General features: G+C 44.9%; 1 protein-coding gene across 1 annotated transcript; it reads left to right on the top strand.

Annotated features, from left to right (window-relative positions):
- Window positions 1-567: 567 nt before the first annotated feature.
- CIMAP2 (ciliary microtubule associated protein 2) lies at window positions 568-14694 on the top strand. The gene is made up of 9 exons (XM_077825373.1): window positions 568-617; window positions 3836-3923; window positions 4508-4678; window positions 4860-4976; window positions 7776-7910; window positions 9106-9249; window positions 10416-10580; window positions 13200-13328; window positions 14560-14694. Exons 1-9 carry the CDS (start codon window positions 568-570, stop codon window positions 14692-14694), a joined length of 1134 nt encoding a protein of 377 aa, XP_077681499.1.
- The last annotated feature ends 7604 nt before the right edge of the window (window positions 14695-22298 follow it).

Below are 22298 nucleotides of genomic sequence, written 5' to 3'. Positions count from 1 at the left end.
GGACAAGAGCTCTGCTTTTCAGTCCTATGGGCTCTGTGGGGCTGTACAAGGATAATTAGGGGCTCTGCAACACAGATTTCCTATTAATACAGCTTTGGCTTTCCCCTTTCTAAAAAGGCCTTGTGCAAAGGGTCCATCTGCTCTCCGAGCCCCAGGCCCATCCGCCGAGGGATTCGTCTGCTCTCCGAGCCCCTGGCTCATCCGCCGAGGGATCCGTCTGCTCTCCGAGCCCAGGCACATCTGGGCCAGGGGCACGTCTGCTCGCCAAGCCCGTGCACATCTGGTAAAATGTAGTGTATCGAAACTAAACAAGGATCAAACAGTGAGCTCAAAACAGCTGCATTCCTCTCCTCTCAGGCGGGGCCCGAACCTGAGCTGTAATGGGTACAGGAGGCATTGAGCCAGAGGCCCCAGCCCCGTGCAATGGGTTGCCTGGAAGCACCGCCTTCATGGGAACAGAAAGGCAACAAGTGTATGGGGTTGTCATGGCTGCAGTATTCCGGAGCTGCTGGGAGCTGTGCCAGTCGAGTGGCGGGGGGGGGTCCCTCCATCCCCAGGGAGCAGAGAATGGCAGTAAAGGGCTTTACAGGTGCCCCTTTTGGCACTCAGACAGTCAGGTAAGAGTCACCCAGAGGAGGCTCCACAGGGGACGGGCCTAGCCTGCAGCTGACTTGGCTTTCCAGAGTCAGTAGAGAACTGTGCTCAGCCCCTGTCTAACTCTTAGCTTCTGAATCATCTGCACACATATTCTCCCCGTCCCCCAAACACCCCAGCACACAGCTATCACACACACACATTCCTGCAGACAAGAGGTCACACGCCCCTTGGCATACAGATCGCACACACCTGGCCATGCAGAGACACATACACACATGCATTCACAAGTTCACATGCTTATTACACACGGAGAGTGCACGTACCCACAAGCAGGGCTGTCAAGCTGTGAGACTCCGAATGGGGGAGTTTCCAAGGAAACAGAAATGAGATTTTACATGTCTCTGAAACACACAGCAGACTCCTTCTTCACACAAGGGAGATACTTAAAAAATATCTTCATGTTAATGCAACTCTCCAGTTGATTGAGCCGGTGGCAAGTCTGAACACATTCATGCAGCTGGTAGTCACACACACGCACACGTTCGTACCTATACATTACAAGCTCCTGCAGGATATTTTGCCTGTACAGTAGTGGGTTACTGTAATCTGACTGAATGGATCCAACGAGCCAGGACTCCATTCTCTGAGAAGTCCTTTTCTTCAGAAATAAGCCAGCAGGTCTGGGGGGCCCTGGATTTTTGGCTGACCCTGGCTTTCTTTATGACTTCCCCCATTCTAGGTAAAAGTGAATTTCATTTCAAAATACTGCACGTCACACCTGATGTTTTAAATGGTCTGTCATATGACTGACAATATTTTTTAAAGTACACACGCTGATCTCTGCTTCCCAGAGGCTAAGCTTGAGCCGTTAGGCACAGCCACATGTAAGGGGTGGTGCTGAGCTGAGCCATGCTGCCCCAAAGAGCCACATTTCCTTCCCGCTCCCCACTTGCTCCTGCGGGGGAAGCAATCTGCAACAGACCCTTGCCACGTGCAGATCACTTCCCCCACATGCTGGCTCAGCTGTGCTAGCTGGTACCCAGGAGAGTGGAGTCAAGGCATTGCCCACTTCCCATGCATGTCTGCCCACTTCCACCTGCATGGGTGGGATCCAGTGGTCTTACAAAAACTCTGCTCTCTTTCTCTGCATTGAGACTAGTGATCTAGAGAGGCTGCACTGGGGTGGGTTTGGGGGATCATACTCCCCCTTATAGCCCTGCATGACTGCATCAAACTGCGCCACAGTGTGGCCCTGTGTTCAATGATTTTGCTTTGACTACATTTTTTGAATCGGTACAATCATATGGTCTCCAGTATGTAGTGTATATTTAAGGATTTTGAATCCTGTTTTTAACAACACAATGCTACATGTACTGGCTGAGATTTTCAAAGTCAGGTGAGGGACTGAGACACACAACTCTTTGACAAGCTCTGCCATAATATATTTTAACTGGGTCAATACGCTTTTTAACCAGCTCATTAACCTAAAATACATTGATTGGGGTTTCTCCCTGCTTCTCCTCCTTATTTAAAATGACCTGTGTTATTTATTCAGAACAAACACCTATCCCTTAAATCACACTTAACCCTCTTGGAACTGTGTTGGCCTGCAGTGCCTTTACTAGTTCACAGTTGTTGAACAGCAGGAGAGAGAGATTTTGTTCATTTAGCTCACACAGCAGCAAGTTTTCAATCTGCTAATAAAATACAGAAACATTGCTAGCTCATGGTAGTCCCCTGTGGCCTTGAAACCTATGAATCTGTATGCCTAATTCCTGTTTGGGGATTTTCAAGGGTAATACCTGGCACGAAGACTCTGATCCTGCAAACATCTACACAGGTGAGTAACTTGATTCACATGAGCAATCCCTTTGAAGTCCTTTGACTTTTCACAGCTAGGCATTATCGCATTACAGTTTGCAGGCTCAAGGCCTCATACACTGCTTTTCACCTGCAAAGTGCTTTATGAACATTAATTTATTTTAATTAGTTTAATTTGTACAATATAGAACTATCTATTTAAATGCAGAGGAATTTGGCAAGTGAAGGGTTAGATTTCTCAGCTGTTGTAAAACAGAGCTACACCAGTTTACGTCAGCTAAGAATGTGGTCTGGATTTTTATTGATATAGTTTGTGTCAGAAATTCTACTGGGAATAGCTGTGTTACCAGGGTTTGAGTCCAAGTTCCCTTTGATTTCTTCAAGAGTGTTGGCTACAGGACGGGGCACTTGAAGGTGGCACCTTCCAGATGAAAGAGAAAGCCAAGGTTCTAATCATCTGTTGTCATTAAAGATCCCACAGAGAACAGTTGTTAAAAGACATTGACCCCAAACTTAGGTTAAATCCAGTGGAATTTTAAAGAAATATTAACATTTCCTTATATAGTGTTTGCAATCCAAACATCACACCATTGACTGCTCATTTTAGGGAAATTGACTAGATGCAAATAAAAATGTGGAAATGGCCAGTCTGTTTTCATTGTCTAAGTTGAGAGAAATGGAAAAACAAAAAGCATCCACGGTGGACAGTAAATTTGATTTTTAAAATTCTGTTTTAATAGCCTGAGGTTTTAATAACATTAGGGATGGATATTTGTTTGTTTGTTTTAAAACATGATTTTTAAACTGACAGTGGCCCTTAACTCTATTATCTTGGCCAAATTCCAATTTGGATCATTTGCTTCTGCCTACCTAAAAACTCTCTGTAGTTTCCACTGGAGAAACTTACTTCAATTCCTGTAGAATTACTCTGTGCTGTTAAACAGCTACCATGATTCACACTAGAGGCTGCATTTCAGCAGTAGATAAAGTAGTGTCTCTATGTAATTTGTACAGTACATTAGCTTAAGGGCCCTGATCATGCAAACATTTAGTCTTGGGCCCTGTGCTTACTCTAGTGAGTAGTCATCCCATTCACATCCAGGAGATTACTCACTGCAGAAAGCGTTTAGGCCCCAAACCTGCAAAGATTTATGCATGTGCTTCACTTTAGGCATGAGTAATCCCTCTGAATTTAATGGGACTACTCACAAAATGAAGCACTTGTCTTTGCAGTATTGAGCAGTCCAGTACTAAGGGCCTGATACAACATCTATTGATGTCCGTGAAACCCTTTGTACAGACTACAATAAACATTGGATCAAGTCCTAAATGTTCACAGGACCAGGACCTATGTTTGTAAAAAATTAATCCTGTTTTAACTCAAAATTTACTGTATATTTACATCATCCTTCGCTAGATTTGATGTGTCAGCAGTTTATCCAAAGTGTAAGAAACCTGGTACATACACACAGGCGCCCTACTGCAAAAAGGTCTCTTCAGAGTTGGTGAGTCTGTCTCTCTATTTTATGTACAAAACAAACACCTTTTCAGCTCCATATGCAGAACTAAACTCAAAATTATATGTTTGGATTCTTTTTCCAGAATTCAATTTCCATGAAAAATCTGAATGGATCCATTCTGCTGCTTTCAAATTAATTTGATAATATCACTGAATCTAATCGAATCAGTCCATTTAATGTAGGTCCAATGGCAATTAAATCAACGGCAAAACTCCTGTTGATGTTCATGATATAGGATGAGGCTCTCTCCAATGTAATTTATTTCTCAGTGTAACGTGTACTTACAGAACCTTTGAGTAGATTTCCTGTGTCAGCAATTTATCCAACGTGCTAGGAATCTGTGGGTGCGGATCCTCAGCTGGTGTATCTTGGTATAACTCCACTGACTTTATCTCTCTCTCTCTCTATGTGCCTGTAGCAAGGAGAATTTGCAAACAATATGATTGGAATTCTTAGGGCCTGATTCACCACTGTAGCACTCCATTTTTCAATGGTATTGCATCACTGTAAAACTAGCTTAACTCAATGGTAAATCAAGCCTTTAGTTTTAACCTTACACTTCATTTTAGGGCAGAAAGGTAGGCCCAGGCACCTACAATATTGACCATAGAAGCTTTAGCTCCTCTGTGCTGCATGAGAAGGCTTCAAATTCTGGCTGGGCCAAAGCAGAGGAAGCGGCACGTCTCACCCAGATGCCCCATTTTAATTTTAAGGAGACATTGAAGAAACGCAAGTATCTGGTGAGATCTGAATTTGACTTTTTTCCCTATGTGTGGACGAGAAATCTGACTGTTTCTTCTGGTTTAATCTTTCAGCTGTTAAATGACATGGGATAGATTGAACTAGAGGTGCTGTGATTTGCATGGGTAAATTAGAATCCTGGCTTTGTTATTAAACTTTTAAAATCTTTTTCTCAATAAGAAAGGAAAACTGGGCCCAGGAACTTACAACATCAAAGATTTTCTGCAAGAAACCCGACCTGCAAGCATCAGAGGTGTTTGTGACACTGGAGAAGAGAGGTTTAGAGACTTCATTAGGGTATGTATCGGATTCAAGCAATAGATACTGCAGTACCTTGACAAGAAACATGTAAGGCAGATAATCTGGTACCTCTTGTTGCAGAGCTAAATATTATTATTGGATCACCTAATAATATGATATACACTTTTGGGGGCCAAAACAAGTCCCTTTTACAGCTGTGCAAAATTTAAAAGTACAGTAGGTAGTGCAAGAAATAATAAGGGCCAATGCCTGGCTATGTTTCCTGATTGCTGTTCAATCTCCCAGTTGCTTGATTTGGATGATGTTACCACTAATAGGGTTAAAGAAAGCTGCTTTCTGCTCATTGGTGCCTGACATGGTCTGCTGATAGCCGAACCAAAATCATCCTAACTAACAAGGGAGTTATTCAAAGGGAGCAGATCTAGGGAAAAACTGAACCACAATATCAGTGTTTTCTATTTCACATTATTTAGGTGCCCTATTTATGTGGGACCTACACTGATTTCACTGGGGAGTTCTGTGTAAGGTATAGTTCTGGGATTGAGCCCATATGCTTGTGTGTATATACTGCAGGCTATCCAATCAGTGTCTATCGTAGATATTTCTCTAATGCGCACCATCTTACTACCTAAATATTGAATCGATATGCAGTATCAGTGTGTTAATGTACATGGGGTGTACACATTTACATATATGTCCTATCCTCTGTGAATCCAGAGTATACACAGGATAGTGATAGTTAATTTTTAAAATAGCTTTTCTATAGAATAATGCTCTGCAAATATTCTACTAGCCCCAGAACTCCCTAATAAAGACTTCTAGTTCCACCAGGATGTGGGGCAGAATGCTGGTAGGCACTGGCCGCTTTCTAACCCTTCAGGCTGGCCACTTTTGCCATCCCACCGCCTGCACTGCCTGGTAGAAGAAATTAAAAACTGCGTCATTTTAGTGGAACATGACTCCTCCTCTATAGGGCCTGAACAACAGTCAAATATCCTGTGTCGCCCTCACCACAGCCGTAGAATGTTGAGTTAACACTTGGATCCGTTGCATAGCCACATGACTGCTGATTTTACAGTCGTATGTGTGAATCAACAGTGACGCGCAGTGGGAGCTTGCATGAATCACAGCTTACTGTACTTGCAACAGATCTGCTGGTGCTGGCCAGGCATCGGGTGGCCAATGAAGTCACAGACTTCCTAATTTCATAGTTAGAGATTTCATATCTAATTCGCTTTAGTATCTTTTCAGGTTTTTTTAATCAAGAACCTTCCAAGAGGGCAGATTTCCCTTTATTTGCTTGGACAGATGCAAAGATTGTACTTGATTATCCTTCATATACAGAATGTAGCAATCTGTACCTGGCCAGAACTGCCAAACTGTAGAGAGGCAGCCTGAGCCAATGCATTGGGAGTGAAGAGGAGATGTGGGCGTGAAATCCTGCTCCATTAAAAAATCAATGGGACTTTTGCCATTGGCTTCAGTGGAGCCAAGATTTCACCCAGAGATTCTATTCTGGGCTCTGCCATACACTCACTTTTTGTCCTGGGACAAGTTGTGTCACTGCTCTGTGCCTCAGTTTCCTCACCTGTAAAAGAATAATCCTCTTTGCAAAGGGCTTTGAAATCTAGGGATGAAACGTTCTAAGTATTGGGTAATGGCTGAACTTAGAACCAATTCTCTTTTTAGAGTTTTACCCATAACTCTCATTGATTCCAATAGGAAAGGAGTAAAGGGCTGTATTCACCCCAGAAATACAAAGAGGGTGGCATTTGTACAGGCATCATAAAGATCCAGAACTTAATTCTGTGCTGTAGGCTTCACGGCCTGGAGGCAAGTGAGATTTGACTCTAATCTAGAATTGGGGAACAGCTGCCCTCCAGGTCCAAACGGAGCCAGTTTGCATGGAGGGGATGTGGTAGGGCAAGGGAATTGCTGTCTGATCTGCTCTAAAGGGGGAGCTTTGGTATTCCTTACTGGGATTCTCTTTAGGTCATCTAGAGCATAGTGTGCCCGGGGAACACCCCCATGGAACCTTCCTCTCCTTGTATTCCTTCACTCGGGGGCCATGGCAGGAGGATTGTCCAGGGTACTAGGACTTGGGAGACCCAGGTTCTACTTCCTGGTCCTCCACAGCCCTTGGGCAAGTCTCTAGGCTTTTTTGTGCCTCTGTTCCTCATCTGTACAATGCAGATGACAGCCCTGCCCTGCCTCACCGGGGTGTGCTGAGATCATTAAAGACTGAGAAGTGCTTTGCGCTCACCTGATGCAAAGTGCTGTCTAAAAGCTAGGTATTGTTAGTATCACCACCGACAATTGCAGTCCCTAGGCTCCTATGAGGCACAGTGCCTCCCTGGGGCAGCACGTCTCCACAGAGAAATGCCTAATGGAGAGGAAGGTCTGCAGGGCAGAGACTGAGGCTTTGGATGTTTGTGCACTACCTAGCTCCAGAGGGCCCAGATCTCAGGGTACGTCTACACTAGCCGCCGGATAGTGAAAGATCTATTGGGGATCGATTTATCGCATCTAGTGTAGCATCTAGTATCGCATCTGCCGTCGACTCCTGTACTCCACCCCAGGGGAGTGGCGGCAGTCGACCCCGCACCGTGAGGACGCGAGGTAAGTCGACCTAAGATACGTCGACTTCAGCTACGCTATTCTCACGAATCTTAGGTTGATCCCCCCCTCAGTGTAGATCAGGCCTCAGTTAAGACCTCTGGGCACTACTGAATTACAAAGAGTCACTGCTTTTAATATGCTTGAAATGGCAGAATCTGGCTCTTTATTGGCAGAAATCCATTTTTGTTCTTAATCCTCTCCCTCTTCTTTCTGCAGGATTGCCATCCTGGCCCTGGGACTTACGGCAAGAATGGAAACCCTTATGCCCTGATTGAGGAGAAGGATAGACGCTCGGCAAACTCTCAAGGGATAATGGACAGCAAAACCGAAAAATCTGTCTTACCTACTGCTGCGGCAAGTCTGCGCTATTTGTTTTTCATTTAGCTCCCTTATTGACTTGCACACCAGCCATTGCCCAGGGCTTGAGTGACCAGGAAGAATGAAAGTGAGGGATCTGTGGGAGCAGACCTCTCAGGGTATTTTGCTGCCTTGTTCATTACAGTGGACCATAGCAGCGTGGTTATGATCTCCATCTCTTGGCCAATCAGGAGCCCTCAGGTGTCTCTGAAGGCTCAGGGAGGCACCAGCATTTGCTGTTCTCTCTAGAGAGGATGCAGCCAGCTTGCAGGGGGGACGGGGGAAAGGAGGCTGGTCAAGCAGCTTCCGAAAGGGAAAGAAAAGTCGGTGAGGTTCATCTGAAGAGGTGGAGGCTTCCCAGCCTCACAGGATCTGTAGAGGAGAGAGCCCCCAGAGGCTGGAGCCGACCTGCATCAATGGCTGCTCCACGGCTCCCTCTGGTGGTACTGGCCCTTCAGGGGCTGTGCTGCCATTGGTGGAGCCTACCACAGCTGCTCAGTAGGGGAATCCACAGGAGATCTTGCAGCCGGCCTCAAGCTTCAGTGGAGCACGAACTCGTCTAGATTACTGCCCAGAGCCAGTGGGATGGTGCAGGGGATGGTGCCACAGAGAATGGCTGCTTCCCCTGCTGTTCACTTTCCCACTCTCAGAGGTGCACGTGCAGGATCCCATGGAGATGGCACTGTCCCCATTCTGGGTCTCTTAGGGGTGTTCCACCTCCATGCCATGCGCAGTGGAGACTAAGCAAAGGGGATGGTCCAAGCCACTTAGTTTAAAGGCTGCCATGCTGAGGGACCACCCCTTGCATTCTGATGGTGAAGCTTTTAGTTGAGGGTACAGAGAGCAATTTGTAATGGATGATTGAAACAAACAGGTGGCTACTCGTTTATTATTTGACCACTCAAGAGTGAGCAGCATGGGTGAGAGGGAAAAGTCATGGGCAGAGCACAGGACATGGCTCTTTGGGGCAGGGTCTGCCTCTCTCTAGGTATTTGTACAGCACCAAGCACAATGGGATCCTGATCTCAGTGAGGGCCACTGGGTGCTACTGTAATATATAACAGCAATGCTGTAACTGTCTAGCAACTAACCCGTAGTTAGTGTCCGGCTTCCAATTGAGCACGACCCAGGACTCTGCTCCCTAACAGGGCGCTCACTAATGGTTGCTTTTGCTCCCCGTTGACTTTAGGGAACTGGTTTGGGGCCAGCCACCTACAATCTTAAAAACAGTACAGATGAGATGTTGAAACGTGTGGTCAGTATTCGCGGCCCATATGACACCTTCACAGGAGACAGGTCAAAGCCTATTATCTGTGGACATTACGCTGTGGAAGTACGTACCCTTGTAAGAGTCGAGGTTTTAGTAAAACACCCTTGCCTTGATTAATAATGCAGGAACTCGTCCTGCGGGTGTGACATCTCTCAGAGTGCTGCCAGGAGAGGGGTGCTGTCAGGTTAGAGAGCATAGTTTTAAAACCCGTCCTTGCCGCTATTATTGACAACATAGATTATTAAAACTGAGGGCCAGTTCCACGGCAGGGGTAAAGCAGCACAACTCCTTTGAAATCAGTGAGGCTACAATTTATATGAAAATCTAGCCCTAAAAAACGAATTTCCTTTTTGCGACCTAGGCTGTGTCTACACTACGGAGCTCGCAGCGGCACAGCGGAATAGCTGCAGCTGCACCGCCGTAAGGTCTCCCGTGTAGCCGCTCTTTGCCAGTGGGAGACAGCTCTCCTGCTGGCCTAACTAAACCGCCCCCCACAAGCGGTGGTAGCTAGGTTGTCAGGAGAGCCTCTCCTACCGACATAGTGCTGGCCACACCAGCGCTTTTGTCGGTGAAACACATGTTGGTAAGGGGTGTGTATGTTTTTTTCACACCCCGACCGACAAAAGTGGTAGCATAGACAAAGCCTTAGTTTGCTTGCTGTTTGCCCTTCATTTGGTAGGGACAATGAAAAGGACTCACGGCTTCCTCTCCCTACTGGCCTGGGACTGGATTCAAACCAGAGACCTAAAATGAACAAGGTTGTCTATGAGCAGTCTTTTTGCCTTGTTCCGGATGGATTCTGAGGAGGTATTCCTTTAAGAACCTCTGTTTGGAAATTGCCTTCCTGCCTGGCAGCTTGGGGGATACCTCTCACCTGCTGGGGTGCGGAAGGCAGTGGAGAACATTTGTTACACTCTGGAAAGATATCTGCCCTAGAGAGCCCAGGGTGCGGCAGAGATTGTGCAGGGAGGAAGGAGGATGTGATCGATGTCAGTGACAAGGGAATCAAGTAGTCAGTGGACTCTGAATGAGGGTCTATGGACCTTATCCAGCTCCACTGAAGTCCATGGTCTCTCCCTGCCAGGCTTCACCTGGGGGCTGGATTGGACCCGTGAGCACAGAGATACAGGAGAGCCCCTGTGGCCGGCACCAGCAGGGCCTTGCTAGACAACTGCGTCGCATTTTCTCCAGCAGCAGCAGACGTCCCTTCCTCTCTTTCATCTCTTTAGAAGAAATGCATCGAGCTCGGCCCCAGCAACGTCAAGAGCTTTGTGGAAGAGCTGGACACCAAGGACAGAAAGAAAAATGGTGTTTTCAGCACCCTCGCTCGGAACCCCGGCTGCCCCACGGAGCGGATCTTCTGGACCACACTCAGCCAGTGTCCACGCGCCACGGTCAGTGACAGCATGTTCCTTTCCTCTCCTGTGTCTGCTGCACATGTTACTGTGCAGGACGCCATCTGCTGCAAATACACCACATGGCACTGAGAGAGACTGTGAGGCTAAAGGGGAAGGCGGGAAAACCACCTGGACCCTAGGACTGGGACAACCCCAGGTGAAATGTGCAGCTGAAGAGCAACCTGTCTGGATTGGGACAAGGGGTGATTGTGCTGGATTGGACTGCAGAGCTCTCACATAGAAGGATGGTCAGCCATTGCCAGGGCTTCCCTTTCCTGGTCACCTGCAGAGGATTCTCCGTGCAGTCAAAATTTGCCATGAGGAGGGATTGGGCAGAGCTGTCCAAAGCCATAGTCTGATTGGCCTTTCCTCTTGTGGGGTCACAGCCATGCACCATTGCCCAGCTGATAGCTCATCACCAAAAGCACCAGGGAAATCCCTGTACCCACGATGGGCTGGAGCGGGGGGAAATGAGTAGCCTCATGATCTTTCCCTTCTACTTCTCAATTATTATTAACAAAGGCAGCTGAAACCTTTATTCCTCCCCCTTCTCTCATGCCGACTCCTCTCAGCTCTTTGAGTTGGAAGCCAGTTTTAAGGCTCCCAACTGAGTACTTAAACTAACATGGCAATTTTAAAGGAGCCCAGGGGCTGAGGAGGCAGCTGTGGGGAAAACACCTGGAGGCATTCAAAGGCCTCCCTGTCTGCACACACGAGCCTGGCTGCCTTTCAACCTCAATCTGCAACCTCTGGAAACTTTACACTCGTTTAAAAAAATAAATGGGGTTGTAAAATAGCTCCCAGGTGAGTTATTACCCAGGGTGGGGTGAGCGTGATGTGGCCATTATCCCATGAAAGAGAGCACTAGGGCTAGTTGGGGTGGCAGGGAAAAGGAGGGGGCAAATAAAGGGGAAACCTGGAGGTGTGGGTACATTAGAAGACAATGAAAGAATAACAAAACAGCGAAAGGAGCCCTGGAAAGGTGAGTCAGCCCTTTACATTCCCTCCTCCTCCGACAACCAGCTATGGTTCATTGTGGAAGGACTCATTGCATAACCCCCCTAACATTTTTTTGAGTAAAATTTGGAATTAACAGGTAGTACAGTAACAATAACCACACTTGGAGAGCAATAAGCCTCTCCGGGTTGTGTGTTGCCTGGCTACAAGTAAACTCCTCGGGCAGCAGCAGGCATCTGGCAGAACATAGCACCCTTCTACGTGCACTGGTAGCCAACCCCGCTGGGGCTCTTGGAGCTAAATTAAAATGACGGCATCCATTTGCTCAGCCACGCATTTTGAAAGAAGTGCTTCTTAGCATCTATTATTTTTATCACAAGTTATTTGAAAATTTAGCTCTTGTCATTACAATTGGCATTTTTATGGTTCCGGCTGACAGCATCTTGCAATGTGCTCTCATGTTGCTCAGGTAACTACTTACGGCCCCGATTCAGCAGCTTTAAGATGAATTTTGAGTAATCTCAACCCAGTCAGCAAAGCACAATACAACATGCATAACTTTAAACATACGCTTTTCATGGGATTTAAGCATGTGCTTAAAGTTATGCACATGCTTAAGTGCTTGCAGCATAGGAATTAAAAGTAACATCATGGGGTTCAATGGTTAGAGGCGCCCAGTGATTCCAGATCAAATGTGCTCAGATTATAAGTGAAAAGATAGTTTATCTAACCACCCACATTGCAAACTCACTCTGGGACCTGAAGGTCGAACTGGGTTCTTTCTTCTTCATATATCATCAACAATAAAGATCTATCACTGGACTTTAGCTAACGGTTTTGTTCGTTCAAGAGAAGGATTAGAATTCAGATCACTGTCTCTCAGCTGTGTTGGGTCTTCAGGGCTAAAAGGATTAAAGAGTAGTTAACAATTTGACAGCCATAAACATCAGCAAATATAATTCTGAATTCAATTCACATGGGGAATAAATTGGATGAAGTAAGGAGAACATAAGAATATACATAAGAAAGGCCATACTGGGTCAGACCAAAGGTCCATCTAGCCCAGTATCCTGTTTTCTGACAGTCATCAATGCCAGGAGCTTCAGAGGGAATGAGCAGACCAAGTAATCATCAAGTGATCCATCCCGTCACCCATTCCCAGCTTTTGGCAAACAAAGGAGGTTTTTTGCATAGTCCTGTTTCAGATTCAGGCTGCATTGCAAAGCTCCCTCTGAATTCAATGGGAACAGAAGGGTCAGGCCCATACCATGCCTGTATGACAGGATGTTGCGTATCAGTAAAGGTGGATATCTACACCACAGTTGTTAACAAATGAGTGGTGGGTCACTCTATTGAATTCCAACTGCAAATAGCAGGTTGGAGGCTTAGCACAAGCGAGAGTCTCATTTCCAGCATGCTGCTCGTTTTGTCTTTCATGTTTCTGGTGTGCTTATTCCCACCACTGCAGAACAGCAATGACTGTTTCCTGCATTTAATACTTCTCATGAAGCAGCCTCTCAGTGCTGTGGCTACCAGAATACAACAGAATTAACTGAGGCCCCAATTCAGCAAGATACTTAAGCAGGTGCCTAACTTTAAGCACGAGTTAGGTACCTATGTAAGTACATCAATGATTTACCGGTTGTCACTTTGTTGTAGTATGCTGTAGGGCCAGGCTCACATGATCCAAAACCTGTGGAGCGATCAGAATACTTCAATCAACCTCCATTTTGGTCATCTGCAAAAAGGGTTGACAGGAAAGCATATCGCCTCTTTATTGGAAACACGGTGAGTGGAAAAATCTATGGTAGGAATAGATGTAGGTGCATGAAAATGTTCATGCTGTCTGCTTCTTCCATGTCACACTCACGCCCTTTACTGATCTTTCCACTGGAGGTCCAAATCCTTCTAACCCAAAGAATGCTGCTCTACAGCTTTGTCCATAAACAGGTTTCAGAGACACAGACAAGCTTTCAAGCTACACAAGCCTCTTCTTCAGAGCTGAAGAGCTCTGTGAAGCTAAAAAGCAGGTTCAATAAAAGCTATTACTTCACCCACCTTGTCTCTCTCATATTCTGGGACCAACACAGCTACAACAGCACTGGAAACAACATTGCTGGAATGGACAGTAGAGACTCTGCGGTACTTTTTATAAGAGAAAGCGGTTTAGCTCTGCCTCCTTAGCCAAAATTCCCGGGACACCCTTCTCCTCCCTCGTCAGTTATGCCGTGTATCAAGTGGTTACTGCTCTCCAGCCAAGTGATTGTATTTCAGGAATGTTCTAAGTTACGCTGCACATTTTAATCCTTTAGGGGGCAGGGCAACATATACACTCATAAAGTCACATTTCTATTATTGAAAAAACAGAATTTCTTTTAGCAGCAGAGTGCTGAAGGGATGGTGCTGGTAACTGCTCCTTCCCTTAATGCCCTTTCTTATGTCATCTGTAGTAATAATCTTCTCAAGTTTCCCTTAGTGAAGTAGAACAAAGCCTGAAGGGCTCAAAGAAGCCAGAAAAAGCTTTAATGTGAAGTAGTCCCTATGGTGAGGGATGAGGAGCAGACTCCCTTGCAGTTTCCTGCCTTTATGCAGAAGAGTAGGCAACAGGCAATTTGAAAAAGATCAAGAATGAAGACTGCTTTGTAATTGATACAGGAACTCCACAGATTAAATTACAGGGGTAACATTGCTATAACTTGACTAGAGCTAGTTCTAGGCTGTTGGGGAAATCACATTTCAAGGGAATGGTGCCCAACATCTTCAGGGAAATTGGAACTGTAGGATCTGATTATGATGGTTGTTGTATAGACTCTGAACCCAAATGGAAGGATCTGGCCCTAATTCCTCCATTCTCACATACAAGAGGGGGTGGTGGTGATTGTTATTAAATATTCCAGATTCTTGTTTTCAAACTGAGGCCCCGATCCTGTTGCCACTGTAGTCACGGGCAGAACGTCACTGGCACATGTATAATTGCACCTTTAACGATGCAGAACCATGTCTGACTTCCTTTTTTCAGAACCCAGTTGGTGTTGGTCGCTATGACATCACAAAACAAGAAAAGTGCAAGTGGAATACTAGATACCGGTCACTTTACCAGTGTGAAACACACCGTTATCTGAGTAATCTGGAACAGGATGCATACTTACTGTAAGTGAAATGTACTATGGGTAGCATGAAGTTAGTAATGTTACACTGGTATATGGTAGAACCTCACTAATTCTCACCAGTGAATGCGAGACCCAGTATAAATTACTGACTCTTGAAGATTGTTAAGTGAGGGCCCAAATCCTGCCTCCTGGGAAGGAAGAGATGAAGGCTGGAGCCTGGACTTCGGAGAACTGGGTTCAATTCCCTGTTCTGCCACAAATTTTGGCAAAGTCACTTAATTAATCATTGCTTCAGTTACGCATCTGGGTTCTAGTCCCACCCCTGTTGCTGGATTGCTGGGTGACCTCAAACAAGTCATTTCACCACCCCGTGCCTCAATTTCCTCCTTTTAAAACAGGGATAATAAAGCTTACCTCCTTTGTCAAGTGCTTTGAGAGCTGCGATTGAAAAGCATTAAGAGCTAGCCTGGTATGTTGTACAACTAGGGCACCCCCTGAGGGTGATGGTTGGTGCCTCTGTTGCCCCATATGTCCTTCCCTGGCTATGGATGTTGCTGCAGAGCTGGTTCGGAATTCGGGGCGTTGCCCTCCAGCTATCCGTTTTAGGAAGGATGCACCCTTCCAGGGGGCTTAATGCAGTCCAAATGAAAAAAGCAAACCAAATAGTCCTGCAGCTCACAAAACAGTCTGGGCTCACTCTGTAGCTCCAAAAGGTCAGTAGACTCTGTGGAGAGGACTAGGCTCTTAACTCCTTATATGGCCAAAGGACCTAGTCCGAGGGCCCTGAGCTCTTAAAAGAAAACCTAAGCAAATATGGCCCCTCTACTTCTTTAGAGGGGACCAGACAGAAGAGGCACTTCAACACCTTTCCTGATAAACAGTACCTGCATGGTAGGGGGGTTAAGGAGCTCCCTGATCAAGCTTTAGTCACTTCAGTGGCAACCACAGTCTGGGTTTGGATCCTCCTTTTTAAGATTCACCCCTTTGCAGGCTTGACAACCCTCACAGGTGTACCAGGTTGAGGCTGATTATGCCCAGAGGAGCTTTTTAACCCTTCCTGAGCAGGGTGAGGATCTGCCCCACCATAGGGAGGTATTATTAGTTATGAGACCTCACTGCAGTAGTTCTCTGCTTTGGAGTGAGGATTAGCAAGGTTCTGTTGTAGGACGGAATAAAGGTCTATCATAGTTCTGTTAAGGTTTGTTTACGTTTTCCTCTCTTGATCTCTAAGAGTTGTTTGACTATTGTCTGTGCTGGGGTTGCAAAGATGTAATTGAGGGCAGCATTTTGTGTTGCTGCAACTAGAGTTCGCTAACATATCTTGAGATGATGTAAGAGAATCCAGCTTTCACTCTCTTGTAGCTGTTCACTCTCTAGTTAACAGTCAAGCTTGTAATAACTTCATTTTTATCAACGCAAGCTTAGACTAAAGAAAGATTAATACAGTCAATAATATGAGTCTACTTGTTTTTTCCTCCCCTTTTACAGACAGCGGATCAACCCTGTTAATAGAGGGCATTGGAACAATTTGGTTTCTGCTGCAAATGATCCAGATACCTCTGCACAAGCTATTGCTACTTCAAACTAAGTGCATGCTGTAAAGCAGAAGGCAGGTGGAGACACTGTTAAATAAAGACTGATTATAAGAAGGACAATACTTACAACGTACAATACAGCTGCACACAAGTCAAGATAGTCTAAAACGACCTACAGTTTTGCTCTGCAATAACACACTTAAAACCCACCAGCAATCTTACTTTTTCTTTCTGTGATTGCAGTTATTTTCACTTTTGGTTGTGTATACATGACATAAATTTATGAAGAGGATATTTGGCAGAATTTTAGATAGGTACATTTTCTTCCCCAAAATAGGAGTGCTGGTGGGTAACTCTTTGAATGTTAAATATTTCCTTTTCCATCAAATTACTTCATTCAAGAAATTGCATACATATTTTTTGTAATATAAATGCAAAGTTCTGTACATTGCAACTGATGGCTTTTGTTCTCACACCAAGCAAAAGAATTGGCCAAAGTCAGTACAAATCAAGTGGCGCTGCATTCTCAAAGGATGGCGGTTACATTGATTGAAAAAGGAGAGCCCTTTTGTGGCCAGAACACCAGATCTAGATTTCAGTGACATTACCCAGAATCTGTGCAGTTTAAGTAGATGAAGCATACTTCAGAAGGCAAAGCTAAAATCATCTACTTTATCAGCAAAATACATTTTTTACATTGTAAACTTGCCAACACAAAGCAGTAGTTTTACACAGATTAGAAGTGAATATATAACAGTACTTCATTTCATTTTGTTCTTTTTCTGAAAATAAAGATACTTAACATTGCTTTAAAGCAAATAAAATATTAAATATATCCTTGTTTTACATATAAGGTAACAGATGGAGAAGCAACATGACTGACCCAAGTCACATGGCACATCAGTTTCAGAAGGGAGACTAGAAGCCAAAACTCATGCCTTCATACTCTAACTACCAGACTAGTCTGTATGCCAGCAATTGCAGCCCTGTTAGAAAAGGGCTGGCAGTCAAATCAATAGGGCTAACTGCTAATCCCTCCAATTCAAAACTCACAGATATGAATCATTGACAGGGAGAGGGGAGATCAATGGTTGTGTTTTTTAATATTTCTTGCCTGGTTTTTATAGGTAACCGCTTGGTAGAGGCTGTACTGCTCTTCCCAACTTGTCGAGACTTTTCACATGCAAAGAGTTGAATCTACTTGTCATCCAGGGATATTGGTAGAGATTGTTTGCAAAACACTTCAGCTGAAAGGTTTTACATAAGCATAAAATATTATTTTATTGTGTGACTGGCCTGTCCAGACAAGGTCTGCTGTGGAGCCAGTGGATTAGGGAGAGCACAGTGGCAGGAGGACTATGCTTAGAGGTATCATTGGATCCCATAAGAAGTTAACCCTAGAGGCCGTGAAGAAGGCCAAAAAGGTGGTTGTTGGTTGATAAGTAAGAATGAGTATGGGTAGTTACTGGAGAAAGTGAGCAATAATAAAAATATCTGGGCTGCTCAGGGTTAACCTTTGCAAAGTCTAATAATGATGTGTATACCCAACTAGAATAATTAAGTTTAATTGTAATTAGATGTCAATTGTGGCTGATTAAATATACTTATTAGTCTGCAATTACTCTGTGGTGTAAGGCATAACTGAACACAGGTAAAAATAGGGTGAATGAAAGAAATGCAGATTCTTGTAATAGAAAGAGTGAGTTAAGGAAAAGGTTGGTCCCTGGAGGGAGAATAGGATGGAGATATCTGTATTATTTGGTGGGCAAGTGCAGGCGAAAGAAGAACTGGTGGTGTAACATAGGAATCAAGGCCCAGATCCACAATGATACTTAGACGCCTAATCCCCATTTTTAGGCACCACTGTGATCCACAAAATCCTTGCTTGGCTATGTTCAACCCTGTAGGCACTTAAACTCATTTGGCACCTAGGTTTTTGCAGTAGAAGTTCCCTAGGTGTCTGTTTCTGCCTCTGGACATGCACACTTCTGCCTTGCTCTAGGTGTCCGGGCACCAACGGCAGCCTAAGCTCCAGAGTGATGCACAAGGATCGCAGAGGAAAGATAGGTGCTTTTTCGCCTAAGTTGTGTGTGGGGCCTGATCCAGTAGGCAAGCTCAGAAGCTGCCCAGCTCCACCCAAAATGGGGTGGGGAGTATCTCCCTTGTCACCTTTAGTGCAGTGGTTACAGCACTCACTCAGGATGTGGGAGACCACTTTCTAGTTCTCCCTTTGCCTGCGGAGAAGAGATTTGAACAGGGACCTCCCCACAACTCTCAGCTGAGTGGCTGAATCACTGCACTATGGAATATTCCAATGTAGGGCTCCCTAACTCTCCTACTCAATAATTGCGTAACTAAGTATTAATTGGGCCAGAGTAAGTGAGAATGACTCTGTAGCCCAGTGGCTGGGGCACACCCCTGAGAGGTGGCAGATCCCTGTTCAAATCCCTTCCTATCAAGCAAAGGGGCAATCTGAACCAGTGGTCTCCCACATCCTGAGAGAATGCTCTAACCCTTAGGCTAAAGCTTATAAGGGAGGTCCTCCCTCTGCCAGCTGTTTTGTATAGTTAGGTAGCCAGTGAGCATGGCTACCAGATCAGGACCCACACATGACTTAGGCAGAGGAGCACCTAGCTTCTTCCAGTTCATGGATCACAGACAGAGACAGACACCTATCTCTGTGAGAGGAGCAGGGTTTAGGACACACCCATCTCATCAATATCTTCCTTTGGCTAGCTTAGGTAGTTCTCTGCCCAGCATGCTGGCTTTGCGGATTGCATTCTAAGGTGCCTATCTCTCGTTATTCCTTCTATAGGAGCATAGGCACCTAACATGGCTTTTCTAGGTGATCTTCTAGGGGCCTAAGTCCCTTTTGTGGACCTGAGCCCAAACGTTATCAAAGATGCAAGTCCGATCCAAAATAATTTAGATTGTTCAGGTGACTGGGCCAGCAAATGGCAAATTCATCACAGTTCAGAAAAATTTAAGTTCGGTAGTCTCGCAGCCAAGACCCAGTGTAACAGCTACATGTCATTCTGATCAAGAAAAAGGTCTAAGTTAACAAAAGAAAGTCACTGAAGCCTTCAGTCCACTGCAATGTTTAATTAAGGAGTATATTAAGAAGACAGAATTAATCCACCACCGCAGCCCTTATTGGACCCCATTTGGAACACTGGTCACACTGACAAAGAAAGGAGATTGTCCTGAAGACGATGCAGAGAGGGAAACAAGAAAGATGACTGGCATTATTATATCTTGACTTTAGTAAAGCTTTTGATACTGTCTCCCATGAGCTTCTCATAAACAAACTAGGGAGATGCAATCTAGATGGAGCTACTATAAGGTGGGTGCAAAATGGTTGGAAAACCGTTCCCAAATAGTATCATCAGTGGTTCACAGTCATGCTGGAAGGGCATAAGAAGTGGGGTCCTGCAGGGATCAGTTCTGGGGTCCAGTTCTGTTCAATGTCTTCATTAATGATTTAGATAATGGCATAGAGAGTACACTTACAAAGTTTGTTGATGATACCAAGCTGGGAGCCGTTGCAAGTGCTTTGGAGGATAGAATTAAAATTCAAAATGATCTGAACAAACTGGAGAAATGGTCTGAAGTAAATAGGATGAAATTCAATAAGGACAAATGCAAAGTACTCCACTTAGGAGGGAACAATCAGTTGCACACACACAAAATGGGAAATGACTGTCTCGGAAGGAGTACTGTGGAAAGAGATCTGGGGGTCATAGTGGACCACAAGCTAAATATGAGTCAACAGTGTAACACTGTGCAAAAAAAGCAAACATGATTCTAGCATTAGTATTCTAGTATTAGCAGGACTGTTGTAAGCAAGACACGAGAAGTAATTCGTCCACTCTACTCCATGCTGATTAGGCCCCAACTGGAGTATTGTGTCCAGTTCTGGGCGCCCCATTTCAGGGAAGATGTGGACAAATTGGAGAAAGTCCAGAGAAGAGAAACAAAAATAATTAAAAGAAAAGGAGGACTTGAGGCACCTTAGAGACTAACCAATTTATTTGAGCATAAGCTTTCGTGAGCTACAGCTTACTTCATCAGATGCATACTGTGGAAAATACAGAAGATGTTTGCTTTTATACACACAAATCATGAAAAAATGGGTGTTTATCACTACAAAAGGTTTTCTCTCCCCCCACCCCACTCTCCTGCTGGTAATAGCTTATGTAAAGTGATCACTCTCCTTACAATGTGTATGATAATCAAGGTGGGCCATTTCCAGCACAAATCCAGGGTTTAACAAGAACATCTGGGGGGGAGGGGGAGGTTAGGAAAACAAGGGGAAATAGGTTACCTTGCATAATGACTTAGCCATTCCCAGTCTCTATTCAAGCCTAAGTTAATTGTATCCAATTTGCAAATGAATTCCAATTCAGCAGTCTCTCGCTGGAGTCTGGATTTGAAGTTTTTTTGTTGTAATATCGCAACTTTCATGTCTGTAATCGCGTGACCAGAGAGACTGAAGTGTTCTCCGACTGGTTTATGAATGTTATAATTCTTGACATCTGATTTGTGTCCATTTATTCTTTTACGTAGAGACTGTCCAGTTTGACCAATGTACATGGCAGGGGGCATTGCTGGCACATGATGGCATATATCACATTGGTAGATGTGCAGGTGAACGAGCCTCTGATAGTGTGGCTGATGTTATTAGGCCCTGTGATGGTGTCCCCTGAATAGATATGTGGGCACAGTTGGCAACGGGCTTTGTTGCAAGGATAAGTTCCTGGGTTAGTGGTTCTGTTGTGTGGTATGTGGTTGCTGGTGAGTATTCGCTTCAGGTTGGGGGGCTGTCTGTAGGCAAGGACTGGCTTGTCTCCCAAGATTTGTGAGAGTGTTGGGTCATCCTTCAGGATAGGTTGTAGATCCTTAATAATGCGTTGGAGGGGTTTTAGTTGGGGGCTGAAGGTGACGGCTAGTGGCGTTCTGTTATTTTCTTTGTTAGGCCTGTCCTGTAGTAGGTGACTTCTGGGAACTCTTCTGGCTCTATCAATCTGTTTCTTCACTTCCGCAGGTGGGTATTGTAGTTGTAAGAATGCTTGATAGAGATCTTGTAGGTGTTTGTCTCTGTCTGAGGGGTTGGAGCAAATGCGGTTGTATTGCAGAGCTTGGCTGTAGACAATGGATCGTGTGGTGTTGTCAGGGTGAAAGTTGGAGGCATGTAGGTAGGAATAGCGGTCAATAGGTTTCCGGTATAGGGTGGTGTTTATGTGACCATCGTTTATTAGCTCTGTAGTGTCCAGGAAGTGGATCTCTTGTGTGGACTGGACCAGGCTGAGGTTGATGGTGCGATGGAAATTGTTGAAATCATGGTTATCATACACATTGTAAGGAGAGTGATCACTTTAGATAAGTTACCAACAGGAGAGTGGGTTTGGGGTGGGGGGGAGAAAACCTGGATTTGTGCTGGAAATGGCCCACCTTGATTATCATACACATTGTAAGGAGAGTGATCACTTTACATAAGCTATTACCAGCAGGAGAGTGGGGTGGGGGGAGAGAAAACCTTTTGTAGTGATAAACACCCATTTTTTCATGATTTGTGTGTATAAAAGCAAACATCTTCTGCATTTTCCACAGTATGCATCCGATGAAGTGAGCTGTAGCTCACGAAAGCTTATGCTCAAATAAATTGGTTAGTCTCTAAGGTGCCACAAGTACTCCTTTTCTTTTTGCGAATACAGACTAACACGGCTGTTAGTCTGAAACCTGTTAAAAATGATTAAAAGCCTAGAAAACATGACCTATGAGGGAAGATTGAAAAAACTGGGTTTGTTTAGTCTGGAAAAGAGAAGACTGAGAGGGGGACATGGTAACAGTTTTCAAGTACATAAAAGATTGTTAAAAGGAGGAGGGAGAATTGTTCTTCTTAATCTCTGAGAATAGGACACGAAGCAATGTGCTTAAATTGCAGCAAAGGAGGTTTAGGTTGGACATTAGGAAAAACTTCCTAACTGTCAGCGTGGTTAAGCACTGGAATAAATTGCCCAGGGAGGTTGTGGAACCTCCATCATTGGAGATTTTTAACAGCAGGTTAGACAAACACCTGTCAGGAATGGTTTAGATAACACTTAGTCCTGCCA

This window comes from Eretmochelys imbricata, chromosome 8 (assembly GCF_965152235.1).
Source record: "Eretmochelys imbricata isolate rEreImb1 chromosome 8, rEreImb1.hap1, whole genome shotgun sequence".
Lineage (NCBI taxonomy): Eukaryota > Metazoa > Chordata > Testudines > Cheloniidae > Eretmochelys > Eretmochelys imbricata.
This window is presented reverse-complemented; position numbering and strand designations above follow the sequence as displayed.

Coding starts and splice junctions, on each gene's coding strand:
- CIMAP2 (XM_077825373.1), top strand. CDS start 568: ATGGCAGTAAAGGGCTTTACAGGTGCCCCTTTTGGCACTCAGACAGTC. Junction 3,924..4,507: donor AAAAGGTCTCTTCAGAGTTG/GTGAGTCTGTCT, acceptor ACTTCATTTTAG/GGCAGAAAGGTAGGCCCAGG. Junction 13,329..14,559: donor GCCTCTTTATTGGAAACACG/GTGAGTGGAAAA, acceptor TCCTTTTTTCAG/AACCCAGTTGGTGTTGGTCG.